At 61.1% G+C, this 17,699-nt stretch overlaps 2 protein-coding genes across 2 annotated transcripts; both read left to right on the top strand.

The window, feature by feature from the left end:
* Positions 1–514: 514 nt before the first annotated feature.
* JKF63_07561 (uncharacterized protein) lies at positions 515–6,361 on the top strand (the record flags this gene model as incomplete). The annotated part of the gene is made up of 1 exon (XM_067903498.1): positions 515–6,361. The coding sequence occupies one exon, from the start codon at positions 515–517 to the stop codon at positions 6,359–6,361; it is 5,847 nt and encodes a 1,948-aa protein (XP_067759930.1).
* Positions 6,362–7,727: 1,366 nt separating this feature from the next.
* Positions 7,728–17,639, top strand: JKF63_07560 (uncharacterized protein; the record flags this gene model as incomplete). Its single annotated transcript, XM_067903497.1, has 1 exon — positions 7,728–17,639. One exon carries the CDS (start codon positions 7,728–7,730, stop codon positions 17,637–17,639), a length of 9,912 nt encoding a protein of 3,303 aa, XP_067759929.1.
* Between the last annotated feature and the right edge of the window lie 60 nt (positions 17,640–17,699).

Genomic DNA, 17,699 nt, shown 5'->3' with positions numbered 1-17,699 from the left:
ATGTATCCCCCCCCTCCCTCTCATTCCTCGTTCCTCGTTCTCCCACCTCTCCACCATTTTGCAGGGATGGGCACACCGGAGACAAAAAAAACAACCCAGAGTGGCTGAGTTGCCATCAACGTGAACCACCGTATGTTGTGCGAATGTTCGCAGACGACAGTGATATGTGTGTGTCTCTCCCACTCGACCCCCCCAAAAAAAAAAAGTCTCGTTCTTACGGGCCCAGTATACAATGAGCATGTTCCAGGGCGGGTGTATAGTCCAGCGAGTGTACCCCTGCCGCCCACAGCGCAGGACTGTGGGCTTTAGACCCCCCTTTACTTCCCTCTGTGTTTGACCTCTTCTGTGTGTATCTCCTCCCTATAGAGTCTCTCTGGCGTCTCATTCTCGACACGCGTAGTCTGCCCCCCCTCCCACTCCCCCCACTCCCCCCGCAACTCTTGCTCACGGAACCCTAGTGACCGATTCGAGGAGAACGGTGTGTAGAAAGGGGAGGGGGAGATACAGCTCGGTCATGTCGCTGGAAGAGGCTGCGCAGGAGGTGAGGCGAATCCTCCGTCACAATAACGTGGAGGAGACAGTACGCTACCTTTCCAGTGTTACGCGAAGCATCGAGGCCAACCAACATGACCTGCGCGTCATCATGGGCAAGTCTTATCAGGATCTTCTTGTTGCATGTGATGGTGTTGTGGGGATGCAACGCGACTGCGATGACATCCTCACAATCGAGAGGGCGATGGAGCGCGCGGGTGTGTCACGCGAGACACTCGAGAGCGGCGATGCCAAGGCGGATGTCGAACCGCTTCTGCCGCCGTCGTGGTTCGCTGCACGCCTTCGGCGTCAAAGACGTGCATCCTCTGCGGCTGCACGCACTACTGCCTCCAGCGGCACCAACACCAACACCGCGAGAGAGACCCCGTCGGGTGCGACGGCTCGCAATGGATATCCCGCCGCCACTGATAGAAGCCGGAGTGACAGCAATCGCGGTGCCAGCGTCACTTTAGCGGCTCAAGAGGGCTTAGGCGCGAGTGTGAGGACGACCGGGCTCAACCCTGCGTTCCTGTTGCCCATAGTGACGCCCCCTTTTTCGTCCGCACTTCCAACGCACGCGAACACAATGGGCGCACCCAGCATTATTTTGATGGAGAGTGAGACGAGTTCAGCGAGACTCGCAGCGCAGCGGATGCGGCTGGACGACGAGTTGAATGCACTGCATCTCGACTACGTGACACTCGCGTCAGCTGCTTACTCGATGCCGAGAGACACAGAGGCCGTGATGGCAAAGCTTTCCAGCGACTGTGCCAACGCGAACACACCTGCATCCTTGTCGCTGGGGGCCAACCTGGACAGGCATCTGCACACCCATCATGACTCACCTCATGCCGACAGCTTGCTGTGTAGTAGTACCGCACTCTCTGTTGCAGCTCAGGAGAAGCAGGAGAGCTTTCTTTGCTCGCTGGAGGGTGACCTACCACTGCTTCGTTTTGCACGTCGTCTGCATCGCGTGCAAGCGTCCCTTCGCGTCTACGGGCCTGATGAAGGCGGTGCCGAGACCTCCACCAGTGTCAGTTGCGCCGCCGGCACGTACCCCAATAGGGGGTCCCGTCGTGCACGACGACCCCTGTCCTGGGTCACCGGCTTTCAGCGGCGAGCCACCACTCTAGAGGTGCGACTTGTAAAGCTCATGCTGCGATTCCTGCGACGTGCTGCGGACGAGTACGCCCGCATTCAAGAGCAGCAGGATAGACTCGCAGGGCAGACGTCAACGGCGGGGCCGAAGGCTGACTCGCATAGGTCTTCGGCCGAGGCGAAGGTCAAAGCAGGGCGAGCTGCAGAACACCGCCACCTGGTGCGGGTGTGGCTAATTTTCGTGCAATGCCACAGCGCTCTGCGGGCCCTTGGGGATTCACCCACTCTCGTGGATGCCCTTGTGGCGTGTGCGCCAGGGGTTGCACTCTCGGCAAGGCCTTCAAACTCTTCAGAAATACAGGACAAGAGGCCTGAGGCCTTGACTAGGGCGATCACGTCACTTGATGGCGCAGCGGATGTGTTGTTTTGGCTGGCCTCGCAGAACGTGCGGGCTGTCCTTTCACATATTTTGGAGGAAGCGGCGCTGCCCACCTCCGCCCACGTGGACTCCTCCACCGGAACAGGGGTGTTGTCTGGCGCTGCGAATCCGTGCCGGATGCTTCTGGCGTTGCTTGCTGTGCTGCTGCTCCGCGAGAGTCAAGTGAGCGCGGTGCGGTGGGATGCTCTGGCTTCCTCATGCTCCCCAACCGTGTTTCTGAGCCACGAAGTGGACAGACAGACAGCGGCGAGTGATTCTTTGCAGCAGCCTTCTGCGCTCCTCAGCGGCAGCCTAGAAAGCCAGAGCATGACCGCGACAGCGGGTCGATCATCGACACGCGCCAAACCCGAGGGCAACGTCTCGTCGTTCTTCCCAACTGGACTCTTGCCTGAGACGCGTGTCTTTGCCACCACGACGCATTTGTCGGCGTTGGGGTTGGGGGCAAAGACAATCGACCGCCTCAAGACTTCGACGGGGGTCTCGGAGGCGAAGGGTAGCGGACTGTCAAACACGACATGGGCTTTGCGGTGTTTCTCGGGCCTCTCGTTTCTCCTTCGTGCCTTTGCCGACTACGTCGATCTCCTGCAGGCCACCTCGGCAGAGGTGCCCCCGGCAGTCGCGGCGCTGGATGAGGAGATGTCTCTGCTGTACCTCCTGCAGCGCACCTGTATGTCAGATGGGGCCACTTCTGATGAGCAGCTCTGGGACACGGACCACAGCGCCGACGTTGCTGCCCATGCTCGCCAGGACAACGGACATCAGTCTTTTACAACGTCGGCTGGTGCTGTCGGTGTGCGGTCGCTGGGCGAGTTGCTGGATTGGCGCTTGCGCAACCTTGGCAGGGGTGTCACACCCGGCGGCGTAGCAGATGACTGCCCCGGCACTCCCTTTGTCTTTCGCCTTGCGGGAGACTCGCGTCTGCTCTCGCCGCTGTCGAGCGCGGGAGGTGCACAGACGACGCCAATGGGCGAATCGGGGGGTGTTGTACCGGTGCCTGTGACTTCAGGGGTGGAGCCTTCTCCGTCAGCGTCTGTGGCGGCTCGACGGCGCGCGTACGTTGAGCTACTCCGGGCCAGCGTGAACAACGTTGCAGAGCTGCAGACGGGCAGTGCGTTGTCTACGGCTCTGGGGAATGGCTCACTCACTGCTGCATCAGACGATGGAGTAAGAAGACGCACACCTGCCGCCTGTAAAGCGATAGATCTCGAGTCGCCTCTGAAGTTTGTATGTGAACGTCTCCTCGCCCCGTGTGTGTCGTCACTGGTGCTGCTCCTTGCGCGCGATCCGCTGGCGCTGGGGGTGTACAGCAAAGGAAGGTGCAACCACGATACCGCAGCTGCACCGCAGGCAGTGCGGGCCGCCTTGCAACGACTGCTACCGGAGGGCTTTCGGCGCACCTCGCTATCAGGGACGACAGACCCCGCCGAGGGGGTGTCGAACTTCTCTGGTTTGGGTCAAACATGTCGATGTTTCGACATGGCGCGGTGGTGGGAGTCGACTGAGCAAACTACGCTGTGCGCCGCACTGCAGCGGTGCGTGACCGTCGCCTTGGAGACTGTGAGCTTCGTCGAATCTTGTGTAGCGCGAGGTCTCGCCGCCTCTGCGCACCGCATGCTGCAAACCAGCGGTGGGGGTAGTGACGCCGAGCTTCAGCATCCTGCAGGCGGCGGCAACACACATCGCGACGCATCTTGTGTATCCGCGGTGGGTCACACATGGTCCGCGCTTTTTTCTGTTCTTCGCCTGCATGCACTCTCTACACTGGGCTCGGCGAGTAGCGCTGGCGGAAGGGGCTCAGGTGCAGATCCCAAACCACCCGGCGCTCGTGAGAGAGAGCAGGGGGTTGCTCACAGTTGTATCCGTGGCTCTGCATCAGTACCGTTGACCAGGCAATCTGCCCACCGTGATGGGAGGAACAGCCTCTCATCTCGAATAGCGGGCATCAACTGGGATCGCTTCCGGCCGCGCACAGCAACCCTTGCCGTCGACAGCGCACACCTGTCGTGTCGCACGACTTTTGGGGAAAGCATATTTTGCGAGGATGGGCTGGAGTGGGGCCGCGCAGCGTGCCGGGCGGCACAGCTGCCTCTGTCGGGGATATCCGAAGCGACGTGCGCGAAGGGGGATGGGCAGTTGTCGATGCGGGGCGCTGCCCTCGTCAGTTCTGAGCTAAACGCTTCTCAGCAGGCACAACTCGCACAGATTTTGAGTGGTGTTCAGGACATCCTCTTCCCTGAGTGGGAGCTGTCTTGCGCGGTTGAGCATGAGGCCACAGCTGACAGCAGCAGCAGCAGCAGCAGTGCTTCACTCGGTGCTCTTCACCTGAATGGCCATGCTGCTGAGGTATTGCATCGGTGTCTTGTGACCCTCGTGGAGGCGGTGCATGCGCAAACTGCTGGGGCCCTCACACTGCCGGATGATAAAGACTCCTCGCTTGCACCGTCAATGCCGCCACCGCTGCATATGCGTATTGTGGGGTGGCTGAGGGACGCCCTGCAGCGCGTCTCGCTGCCGCTGTGCGATGCACCAACCGGATTTGCCCCCAACGCGGAGACTGCGGGTGTGGTGTACGGCTACGAGGTGTCGCTGCTCGTGCGAGTGTACTCGCAGGTGCTGCAGCGGCTTCAGTTTCTCGTTCCGCCCGGCGAGGCGACGGTGGTGAGCGAGCTGTGCGCAGACGCAGAGCAGCTCTACGAGCGGATGCAGGCGCCATGGCAAAACATGTTGATCGATTACTATCGCACGTCCCTTAAACAGGCCTACAGCCCCCTGTCGAGGCTGCGTGAGAGTGCAGACAAGGATCTGACGAGCGCTACAGCGGCTAGTCGTGTCGAAGCGGCGCTGCGTCGAATGACGCACTCGAACTCTGCTGCGTGGGTTCGTGCGCCGATTGCGGCCCAGGTCGCGCCTCAAGACAGCCACGCCAAGCCAAGTCACGGGGTTGCCTACCCGATGCAGCCTACACCGGCCCTCATGACAGTGACGCAGGCGACGCTACGTCACCTCCACCAGGCGCTCTACGGGACTCCACGCCTTTTCTGTTCTTCACCGACGCCTCTCGGGTCGCCTGCACCCGGTGCTGGTGATACGCGCAGTGTCCCTGCTCTCTCAGGGAAAGGGCAAGGGCATGGCGGCGCCACCTCGGCAACAGCCTCCGCAGACATTGGTGATGCGAGGAGATGCGGTATGCATGTCTTGGTGGCTGAGAAGGAGCAACAACGACTGCGGGAGCGCCTTGCCGCGACAGCTGCGGAGCTCTACGAGCTCGAGCTCTGCCCTCTTATCGATTGGATAGGTGGAGGCAGTGGTGGTGGCGTAGCTGAGGCACACGTACACGCGTTGCCAACGGGGCGCACTGTTTTAACTGCCGCCGCTTCCACACAGTGCGATGCAGATGACGTTCGCCTGCAATGGTACATGGACGTGCTGTTCACATCATCTGTGTGGTGTGCTGGGCGAGAGAGTATAGGCGGCTGTACAAGCAGCAGCAGCAGCACTTCTATCACCGGAGCAGACTCAGTGGTCAATGCGCTCTTCGCGTCCGATGGGTGTAGCGGTGGTGTTTCGACCGAGGCCGCGGCGTGCGTTGTGGAGGACGGACCTCTTCGACATGTCGTGCGCCATCTTCAGAGTCGGTGCGACTCGGTGCGATGGCGCAGCGCGGCTCCGCTGATTATCGCTGGGTACCGTGACTTCATCTCGGCGAGTGGGCTTTTGTGGGTGGCATGCAGCGAGAGACCACACAACGGAGGTGCGGGTGCGACACACAAGGGTGCAGCGTTGCGCGGTCTCTCTGTGGCTGCCGCCGCAGCTGCGAGGCCGCTTGTCCCCACCGGCACCGTGGTCGCCGCTCCATGCTCAACTGAGCGGCTTCTCATTCCCCGTGACGGGCTAGAGCGCTTGACCCTGTTGCCGATTGCGATGTCGTCAAGCGCAGATTTGACCTCTGGCCCCACGGGTGGGGCCCGTGCGCTACCGGTCTCGGGTTCCGTAAGCACCGCACCCCACGTGCCTGAGACGCACTCGTTTGTGCCCCCGATGGCAGCGGCGTTGAATCCCAACTTGCCCTCCTCTTCCTCCTTGACCACGAGGCCATATCGCATCGGCGGTCCTTCGTCTGCGGTCGTCGCCTCTGCGGCAGGGTTCCGCAGCAGCGTCGGTGCAGCGGATGTGATCGGTGTCGACGGTGCGGCCATCGCAGCGGGGTCCAACTCAACTGCGGTGTCCTCAGCTGCCAGCGCCTTGTGGGGCACAACCCAGCGAGGATGGAGTCAGTTGTGGGGCACGGGATGATGTCTCCCTAGTTGGATAGTGTAAAGTACGACGTGAGGGCGGAGGGAGGGAGGGAAGCGGGGGGAGAGAAGGAGAGGTGGAGGGCCGTTTCCTGCTGTTGGGTGCGTCGCTCGATCAGTCGAAAGTGATCTCTGTGTGTGTTTGTGTGTGTATGCGTGTATTGTGTGCAGAGAACTCAGTCATGTCCATCTGGTGTGGTGGGAGGATGGGGCGCAGTTGTTTCCCCGGTAATCTTTTTTTTTGAGTGTGTGTGTGTGTACCGCACAGGGGAGCTGTGCTCATTTGTCAAGCGTTACAGTATCAAAACTTTTTTTTTGCAGTGGATCCTCTCTGAGATCATCGCGCGTTGTCACACCCCCTTCGACGCCACTCCACTTCCTCCCTTCCCTCTTCCACTCCAGTGTGCCCTCTTCGTCCCTTAGACCTGCATTGTTTACACACCTCACACACCACACCAGTCGCATAGGGTGGGTGGTGGGTGGGGCGGGGGGCCATTCATCGTCTCGAAGCGATGCGAGGCAACGAAATCTTGAAACAGACAACCACAAAAAAAAAAGAGAGAGACCGCATTCACTGGCAGATGGTGACGTTCGCCTCCCGTGCGTGCAGGGCGCATCGAGGAGCCGTAAAAGAAAAAACCCGACAACAACAACAACAGCAATACACACACACACGCATACACACGCACACATACTATATACAAATATATATATTACACATCGCCGGTGTAATCAAAGTGGGGTCTTACCTTTTCATTCCTTTCTCTTTTTTTTCTTTTCCTTCTTCTTCTGCCTCATAAAGTAGCGCCGTCTGCGCGACGTGTTGTGTCGCCTGCAGAACGCGTCATCATCATCATCACAGACCGGACATAGAGCCTAACTGACAGACAGACACAGACGGGAACTCTGACTCCTCTCCCTTCTCTTTTCTTCCCTTCCCTTCCCTTCCCCTTCATTTTTCTTGAACCAGTTGTGAGTTTCTATCGGGCGATGGAGTCGTTCCTTCCCAACGTAGACGACGCGCGTCTGAGGGCGAAGCTGAACAAAGTGATGGCAGACGTGAACAGTCTCACCGCGGATGCAGCCACCACTGTCTCGGCCCGACACACAGAGGATGCCGGCCATTGTATTCTTGAATTTTTGAATTTTCTAGTGTCGGTGGCGGTGTTGGTACACGGCACAATGGTTCACAGCGGGCTCCGAATCCCGCAGCTCTGCTAACTCGACGACAAGCCGGTGACCCTCCGCTGGTGCTTCGCATCGGTACCGCAAGCATCCGCACAAGCAGCGCGGCGGTACAAGACGTCGTGTCTGACAGCGCACTGTTCTTGCTGCATCTCTTCGCCCAGCCGTGCGCAACATTGCGGATGCCGAAGGCCGTGGCCGATCGTCTCGTCGAAGATGTCCTCCTTCCACTTTGCCGGGACTTTGGTCTTCGGCTGGGGCAACTCCTCCTCGCGGCGGTGAAGGCGGTCGTGTCACGCTGCAGTCGTGCGACGCAACACTACGCGTTTTCGGTGGTGGCTCAGCGCTCCCTGCCGGCGATGATGCCAGACGTCGTCCACTGGTCTGGTCGGCTGGACCGCGCCCGTGGCAGTGCTGTTGCCTTTCACCCTCGAAATGATGAAGCCGTCTTGGCTCCGTCAGAGCCCGTCTATCACGTGCTGGTCGTTCTGTTGGAGCAACATCTGCTGCGCCGGCAGGAGTTGGCGTCATGTGACTTGGACCAGCGCGATGTACTGGGAAACGTCAGATCCACTGACGCCCTCGGCCGCGGAAAGGCGGAGGTGCCCAGTCGAACTTTACTCAGCGGCTTACCGTTTTTTGGGGGCGCTCACCACCGTGCTTTCATCCAGCGGACTGTCGCACGACTGCACGCGTGGGAGCAGGACATGCGTCGCATCTGCGAGGGTCCAGGCTCGACGGCATCGCCGGCCGGGGCAGGAACGGAGGCGACACGGCTGGACGCCGAGAGACGCTCCCAAACCACCGGTGGTGTTAATGATGGCCCTCCTCCCTTTATTCCTGTGTCGCTAGCGCTATTGCTCACTCGCTTTGCACTGTTGGTGCAGTGCACGAGTCTGTGGCACATGTGTTCTACCTCCACCATCTCCGTGCCGCTGGGCCACGGAGCAACGGCTGCGGAGTCGCCGCCGTTTCACTTTTTGGACCAGTGTAACTCACCGGACCCCAGCGGCGGTCCTTTAGAGGACATGGGTCTCACCTTTCTCTGTCACATTGCTGCAAATACAACTTTTTTCTATGGGTCTGTGCCTGTAATTGTGCGTCCATCGGAGCCTGAAGGCTCTCCCAATGACGTCTTGGGTGGTGCTGTGCGGGCTCTCAGACAGACAGACGACGTTGGCGCCGATACCCTGACAGTCACGAGTGCTTCTTTGGGATCGGATAACACATCGGGTGCTGTCAATACGGGAGCGCTCTTCTCTGCCCCTCAATTCATGACGTGGCTCGATCTGGCGGAGAGGTACGCGTGTGCTGCGTTGTATGTCTCCTTGGCACAACAACAGGTGATGGAGCAGTCGGAGATGAGGGCTTTGGGGCGACATGGTGAGGCGACATCGCTCGATGGCACGTCTTATTCTTTTGCATCCCCGACGACCGTCGCACCTCGCCTGCGGGGGCCTCTCCGAGATGAGGTGTGCGCTTACGTTGAAGGTGTGTGTGCGCTGGTTGATGCGGCGGTGTCGTTGCCGTCTTCACAAGTGCCGTTGGTGCTGCGCGACGCGGCTGATGCGCACTGGATGCTTCGGTTGTCGGCGCGCGTGGGTCCGTTCCGTGCGGACCGTCGAGTTGGTGGTTTCATTACAGAGGAGGTGGCAGCGGAGCTGTGCGAAGACGTGCGCGCAGAAAACAATGCGGTTGCGTTCGGCACGGTCGCCCTCGAACATCAGATGGCCGCGTCTCACCGAGGCGTCTCACCGGCATTTCGTGAGAGGCTGGCATCCAGTGTGCAGTCGTCTGTCGCGTGGCTAATGAGGCGCGACCAGCTGAGACGCATGATGGACTCAGCGAGAGCTGCTGCGGTTTCACATCATGAAGGCGACCCCCGAGGGGGTGGCGGTCCTTGGGAGACTCACACCGCAGTGCGGCCAAGGTGGTATGCGCCGGCGATAGCGCTTCGCTTGAGCGTGCAGTGTGTGCAGCTCTTGCATCTCCTCCTGCGATGGCGGCGGTCTGCATTGTGGGCGCCACCGGAGGATAGCGTGTGCGTGGGAGACCACGCAGATGCACCTGAGGCGAGCTGCCGTATCATTCCTGACGCGACGAAGGGCATGCCAGCTGGGCGGTCAGGAGGAGGGGGAGGTGGAGGAGGAGGGGGAGGTGGTGGCGCTGAGGGTGCCACCGAAGCCGACGGTCGCCCTACCCCCGATGTCGACGTAGGCGAAGAAGCATCGGCCACCCGTGCAGATCTCCGTTTACTGCGTACCTCTCCCGATCTTTATGCGGATCCTCTCTCATTGCTGGAGAGCTTCTCTGCTGTCGGTGGTGGCCGCGTCTACTATGCAGTGCTGTGGCTGTGCCATTTTCTTTCGGAAGAGCTCGACCGCGCACACGTCGTGGGCTCCTCCTTTCCTCTGTGGGCGGCTCTGCATGTCATGTATCGTGACGTCGGCATGGTTCTGCTGGACCCAATGTTCGCCTGTATCGATGCTCGGCACACGGTCCTCCGCTTTACTGCCGCCGTCGCCGCGCGTCTTTTCAAGGATGGCGTGTGCGGGCTCAGTCGATGGCGTCCTTCTAACCCGACCTCGAGAGAGGTGACGCGCATCATGTCAGTGGCGCTACACACGTCTGTGGACACGCTCCGCACAGTGTTGTGGGCCTCCTCACGCACAGGCATCGGCGCATACACAGTCCAGCCGCTACTGGACACTTCTGTTCTTTATCGCACCATTGTATCGATTCTGTGTGAACAATCGCTTCTCGATGCGGCTCGTGCATCCCCAGGGCCCCAAAGCGGTGCTCCTCCGGTGGGCGGCGATGGCTCTGCTGCAGTGGCACGAGACGATATCCTATTACCAAGCCATCACCGACTCCTTGATAGGCATCCGTTCCTGCCAACGGTGTTGCGGGTCCTTCCAGCTCTGCTGCGTCTCCTGGCGCTCATTGGCTGTTTGCCAGCGGAGTCCACTGATGCGTCCATGGGCTCCGCTCTGGGTGTGCGATGCTGCCGCTCAGTCATTGAAGTTCTCCAGATTCTTTTTGCACGTTTTCGATATCAGATCGGTCCAGGTTTATGCAGCGACTTGCTCTGCGCCACAGTCGCTGATGTTAGGCAGCTGCTCATAGACCGGAAGCCGGCAAGCGTACAGGGTCGTGGTGGGCGAGGTGCGCAGGAGTTCTGCGATGCCGCCACGTTTCTCTACGTCCACGAGGGCCGACTTTTGGAGATGTGGACAGCACAGCTGACTGACCCCAGCCGTGTCGACATGCCAGTTTGCACCCCTGCGTGGCAGCGTGCGCTTCTCCAGGCGGCCTTCGTCATTCTTCCGGGCTGCGAGCCTGTCGTCGCCGAAGTGCTCGGCCGTACCTCATTTGAGTTCCTCGTCGAAAAGACGCCGTATGCGGTGCGTCATCACGCGGCGCAGCAGGTGGGGACGCTGTTCCACACCTTCTCCGCGCGACGTCCACAGGTGCTCCACACCCTCCTCACGAAAGCGCGAGAGGGCATGCTCTCCTCTGCACAGATGATCTGTTCGACGAGCCTGTTGGCCTTGTCAGAAGCCGTGCGGGCGGCGCCGGAGCTGCTCGTGGACGTCCTGTACACCCTACTAGAGTGCTGGGCCACTCAAGGTTTCATGCACCATCGGCTCGTGGTGGAGTGTCTCAAGCGAATGTCTGCGTGGGTCCTGGAGGACGCCGCGTTGACGGTCGTGCCGGTGAGCGGTGCTTTGTTGCCACCCTCGCTGCCCTACACCCAGTTGTGCCGAATGCACGTCCGACCCCTTCTTTTTCTGTGGTTGTGCGAGTACCGTCATCCTCTGGCGGCGCTGCCGGTGGAATGCTTTGGCTACAAGACGCAGGCTGCGTTTTCTGCGCATTATCTTTCTGTGCTGTCTCCGTTGGCGCTGCTGCTCCTGACGGAGTCGAGAGACGCGCAGTGGTCCCCCTTCTCCTCCCCCAGCAGCAGTAGAGGTCGATCTTCTACCGCCACTGGAGAAAGCAGTCTCTACGAGCAGCTGATTGACGTGTACACCGACACATTCCTAAAGGAAGCCACAGGAGAGAGCATGAGGGAAAGAGAGTCTGTGGCTACCGAGAAGCGACGTCGTCGAACAGAGTCAAGTGGAGGTGGAGCTACGCCGAATCAGGGCGACGTCCCCAACACCGAATCTCAGACGAGTGCCACCGCCGTGCGTGAGTCGGATGCCCTCTACCGCGTCGCTCCTCTGTGCATGCTCCTGGCCCACTTCCCGGACACTGTGACGCAGCTTCTCGTCCTCGCCTCGCATGCACCGGTGTCGCTCTTTGCTGGCGACGCCGCGGGTCTGGACACTGTTGGGGAGGCAGGTGGTTCGCGCGAGCACCTTGGCTGTTCCCATCGTAGGTGTCACGGAGCCTCTTCGGCCGAGTACCGTGCCACCTCCGACGGCTACTCGGGTCGTGCAAGCGCACCAGATTTGACACTCGCGTGGGCCTCGGTGGCGCAGCGCTGCTTATACTGGCTCGAGGCGCAGATCAACACAGTGGAGACATCGTTGCTGGCGCAAAGCGTTGGCATGGTGCTTGCCGGCCGCTCACACCTGAGCGGGGCCTCGTCTGACACAACTCTCAGTGCTGCCGCGGCGCGAGCGGCCCCGCCTCCTCATCTCACAGCAACATCCAACGCAGCGGAGGTGCTCTTGTGCTACTTGCAACGTCGCCGTGCGTGTTCGCAGAGTCGACGGGTATTCGACGTGTTGGTGGCTGCGCAAGCGGATGCCCTGATGGAGGCTTTGGTGGCGCTTCACCATACCGCTGGCGAACCAGCCAGACTGGTCTATGGAACCCCGGAGCAGCTGCGCCACGCTCTCTCGTGGGTCGCCGAGAAGGTCACTGCTGTCCCGCTGCGCACGTCGGATCGCCTCGACGAGACTGTGCGACTCGCAAGTTCAGGTGAGGGGTGTGATGCCGCGATTACGGTCGATGGAGACGTACCGCAAGCCCTGACCTCGGGCCGCACTGGGAGCGACTTCGCCGATGAGGAGGCGATGTGTCTCACGCTTCTCGTACCCTCCGCAGCAGCGATCGACGGTGTTCGGAGCGACTTGCCAAGAACGAGCCCACCGAGCACCGACCAATCTGCCGGCGCTGCGAAGCTCACTGAGGATCCCCTGACAAGACTCTTCCTTCAGGGCAACGGCACATTTCTTTACGCCCTCCTGCACGCAGCGTACCGCAGCAGTACTGCACTGTTGTCCGTGGAGCTGCAGTTCCGCGCACTTCAGCAGTTATCGCTGCTCGTACACATCTGCACTCGGTGGTGCTCTTCGCGTGTCCTCGGTGAACCCCACGCAGCTGGTATGGTGCTTGCGCATCTCCTTCATTGGCTGCGACGTTCCCCTGCGGTGGTAGTGAGGCAACTGGTGTGTGGCGCTCTGCTGCATGTGTGGCCGGTTGCCCGAGCCGGCTGCTGTGACGATCCACGCGGCGGCAAAACGGGGCGGTCCCCGGTAGCCTCGCTCCGTCGTTGCCGTCTCATGCTGGCGCGCAGCGTCGCTCCCTTGACGTCGGCGTCGCGGTTGATCGCCTCCACCTGGGCCGCGTTGTGCCGCAGCGACCCGGCTCTTCTTCGTTCAGAGTGGATCAAGCGGGCCCTTGCCCAGACACCGCCAGCGCGGCACACCAAGGGGATAAGCACTGAGTCCGTTGTTGCTCCTGCTCTTGCTGCTGCTGCCGCCGGCGCGGCTGGACATGAAACAAGGTCAGCTGCGCAGTGCGTCGTCGATGTGGACGAGCCAACAGACGACGAGGGGGAGGTACAACGCGAAGGTGCGACGCACACCGGTGCTGCCCCTGATGACTGCACTCTTCTGCTGGATGGGGTGCAGTGGACACAGGCCATGTACGAGGCACACCGATCCCGGTGTCTGGCGCCGATATCCACGAAATGTGCACGTGAGCGCCTTTTCAGACTCCGAAGGCTTCTTCGATACGTCTCAGGGTATGACGAGGAGGGCAGTGAGGAGGAGTTTGGGGATGCCCTGGACAGCGCGGGGGGAGAGGAGAGCGATACCGTCGTGGACAGGCTCGTTTTGCCTGAGAGGTGTGCTGCGCCCATGCAGACTTGGGCGGAGGGAACAAGCGCCACGCTGCTGCAGGATGTCACCGTGTCTGTGGATTCAGCTCAAGCGCTCCTCGTGAGGTGTCTTCAGGTCGCCGCAGTGTGCCTCCGCGCCGGGTGTGTGTGTCTGGCTGCGGCAGGGACTACTGCGCAGCGTCACTCTGGCAAGCGGATGGCCGGATCGCTCCAACCCGCCGAGTTGTTGGCACTTGATGTCCGCTCTGTCGTGCTGGACACCATCCAGGAGTTGTATCACACATGTCATCTTCACGTGGCGCCCCTCCCAACTGAATATCCAAAAACCTCGGACCAGTCCCGCTCTCTTTTAGGGGTGCATGGTGTCGGAGGCGTCGCACTTGGTGTCAGCGTAACAGGCGCGCCGATGATGACCGCAGAGGCGGCAAACGAACAACTCCTCGCTGCCTTTCGACTACTCCGTGCGCTCTCTCTCTGTGTCGTTCTGAGTGGAGAGGCGGCGTTGCTTTCTCAGTGCGCGGCAACCATATCGAGCAGTTCATCGGGAGTAGGGCTTGGTGCAGTGTGGTCGATGTATGCCGCACAACCCAGTGACTCTCCAGCCACCTCACTTCTCGGTGCTAACGAGTCGACGATGGCGGAGGACGAATCCCTGGGCGAGAAGACCGCGGAGGACATGGCAGCTGAACTATTGGCACACGCATACACGCAACAGGTGCGCACGCTGGAGCAGCTTGTCTGGTGTGCGGATGCGGATGCCTCAGCGTTGAGTATGTGCGCCTTGCGTCTGTGGGTATCGTGTATCGCATCGAGTCTGGAGAAGAGAGGCGTGGCGGGGCTGAAAAGGCCGGCACAGACGCTGTGGAGCGCTGACGAGGGGATTGTGCAGCTCATGATCGGCGCGTGGGAACAACACATCCTAACATCATCTGCAGCCTCCGGGGAGCGTGTCGGGGCGAGTGACGATAAGCAGAGGACATCCCCCGATGCACAAATCTATTCTTTTCTTCAGCGCCGCCTTCTTTGGGTGACGCGGTGTAGCAGCAGCATCTCACGTGCACCTCGGCCGCGTAGCGGAGGTGACCTGCTGGGCGATGCCGCTGACGCCCACCTCTCAAGTGCGTCGGTGTGGGGGCCCCTACGGCAGTCCCCGCCCAACCAGCGAGCATTTTTCTGCCGCTTTGTTCTGGCTGCTGCAAATACATACGGTTTGATGAAGAAGAGTCTTCTCTGGGGCGCATTGGTACCTCTGCTGATGGCTGAGCTGAGGACGTCGGAGGGCCTTGCGGGGGTGCCGGCGTCGACGGCGGGAGGACGTGTTTTCGACGCCGACGGCATGTCAGTGGGCAGTGATAGCGCTGGCCGCCATGTGCACATGGCGGAGCCGCTGCTGCTCCCTGTGCTGCTGCATGCAATGTGCGCGCGCGAGAGCGAGGGGCAGCGGGCGATGCGTAGGCAGTGGTGCGCATATCTGGAGCGGTGCGTATTCCAGCAGCCTACGCGCACTGCGCATGTGGCACGCACGTTCCTTCACGTCCTCCACCAGTGCTTTATGGTGTTGCTCCGCGCCACACGCCAGCGCGGTCTCAAAGGCGCCAAGACGGCCTCCTCCTCTCGCCTCAAGGCCACCTCCGTGTCCTCTGCGGCACTGGCTTCAGGCGACAAAGCACGGACCGAGGGAGGGGTGGTCGTGTTGTGGCCGTCAACTCTTGGCTCCGTGCCATGTTTGCAGGATATGCACGAGTGCTTCTGGCTTAGTGATATTCCCGCTTCGCGCCTCGCGAGCGCCGCGTCGGAGGTCGGCGAGCCGCATCTCGCTCTCCTCTTTTTTCAACTGAGCGGTGAGTCGCTTTACGGGCCCCGCACTGGCGCTGCGGCACTCTGTAGCGAAGGGGAGACGACACGTTCAGCACTGATGCTTCGCGACAGTACCAGTGCCGGAGAAGCGGTGTTGGCCGTGTCGAGTGCACCCTACTCGGTTCTCTTTCCCCTTGCCAAGGCGTCTGACTACCCCTCCGCGTCTTCCACGGTACACACAAGTGGTGCTGGCACTGCCCGCAGCAGCGGTGGTCGCGCGCGTGAACGCCACGACGCGGTCCGGGAGAAGACTCGATCGTTTGCGGAAGACGTGTTTGACTTGTACGAATCGGTTCAGGGCCAGCTGGATTTGGACGATGTCGTTGGGGTGTCGGCCATGATGCGGCCGCCATCCCGCACCGATGCATCACACCGCAGCTGTAATGGGGTAGGTCACAGCTGGGAGGGCAGTCGCCATGTGCATTGTGCGGTCCCCCTCGGCGCAGCACGTAGACGCTCCAGTGGCAGCGTTATCCGCCGTGCCGCGTATCACGGCGAGGGTGGCTTGATTTCTGCCTCGCTCACTGCCAGTGGGATGAGCGATTGTCTCGCTGCTGGGCCCTTTGCCGCTGCTGCCTGGTTGGACGAGCTGCGACTCTTGGAAGAGAGAGAGACCCGCTACCGCAGTGGCATGTCCAGGGGAGGTGCTGATGTGTCGGGCGCTCGAGCGGCTGCTGATGGTAGGCCGAGAGGTGCGGCGGTGGACGCTCCAGATCAAACGCTCGCAGTGCGAGAGGGGTGGCCAGTACAGGGGCCTGACCCCTGTGTTGCACCCCTGCAGCGTGCAGCCCTTCTGCTGCTCCACGGCTTTCCCCTCACGGCGCTGGATGTCTTGCTCAATGTGTATTCAAGCGACCAGCGATGTGAAGCTGCTGCTGCTGCTGCACGGCATCGAAGACGAGACAGTTGCAGTGGGACGTGCAATGCCATGGGCGATGCTGAGCGAGATGTTGGTTTCTCTGAACCTAAGCAGGTTAGCAGTGAGGCGGCTGCGATAGCAGCGGACGCAATCTCATCAGGCGCGCCCTGTGTTGGCTTGGGCAACTGTGTCGCTGACACCGCTAATTCGCCTTCGTGGACGCCAGCCGGCGAGGCGTCGCTCCAGGCTCTCCTCGCTGAGGCTCTCCTCGCTGAGGCTGCCTGGAAGTGCGGGCAGTGGTCCCGTGGTGAGGGGGCGGCTGACGAGGGTGCCGGGAGCGGCTCATCGAGGTGCGTGCCCCGCGCGGTGCTGGACCGCCTTTCGTTGCACGGGAATACGGCGACGCCACCGTTCTGGACCCTCTCAACGACACCGACGTCGGTGGGGTCATTTTATGTTCATCTTCTTTACGCTTTTCTCGCACTCCAGAATGGGCAGTCGCTGTTGAGCCTGCATCACGTGCGCTACGCCGAGTCTGCCCTGCGCCAGCAGCTCTCCCCTGCCACCTTCGTGACGACTGTCATGGCTGCAGAGGCAGTGAACGAAGTGCGCGACTGTGCAATGCGATTCTTGGCAGTGAATCCGGTCGCGGGAACGCACACTGGGTGGGCTCCGTCGTCCGGCTGCGCTCCCGCACGGCCGCCGAGGCCCGAGCGTCGAGTAGTTGAGCTGCCGATGTGGCTTCGGGGCATACGTGGCAACTCGTCAGCGCCAGGATCAGGTGGAGACGCGGCTGGTTTGGCGACTGCACAGGTGCCATCCACGGTCGACTACGCTTCCAGGGAGCTGCTATACTCGGTACGCCACGCGCTGTGCCAGGTCTACGGCGATGACGAAGGCTGGTACCGTTGCGTGCTCGGGGCAACAGAGCAAGCACTTTTGAATTCTGACGCGGCCACGGCACACCGTTGGCTGTGCGACTGGACGGAATCACAGATGAGGGGCGCGGGTGGGCGAGCGGCGCCACTGAAGGCAGCGGGAGACACGACCACAGCAGAGTCGCGGGGTCACGAGCGTCAGATGGACTTGGTACTGCGCACGGCACAAGTCGCCTACGGCCTCGGCAGGTGGCAGGAGGCTCTCGCTCTTCTTCAACCAGCAGCAGCAGCAGCAGCAGCGGCGGCGGCGGCTAGTGGGGAGCCCAGCGACGCGACCGCTGCATATTCGCATCTTCACCATTGTGCCGTTGGGGCCTACGGCTGGCATTTTGCAGTGGGTCGAGCACACCATCCCGCTCGGTGAGTACTTGACAGGCCGTCATACAGGGAGGGAGGAGCTCCCTGGTGCCCATGAGCGGTACTT

The sequence above is a fragment of the Porcisia hertigi genome, chromosome 2 (genome assembly GCF_017918235.1).
Source record: "Porcisia hertigi strain C119 chromosome 2, whole genome shotgun sequence".
Lineage (NCBI taxonomy): Eukaryota > Euglenozoa > Kinetoplastea > Trypanosomatida > Trypanosomatidae > Porcisia > Porcisia hertigi.
Note: the sequence above shows the minus strand (reverse complement) of the source record. Positions and strands in the feature narration are given on the sequence as shown.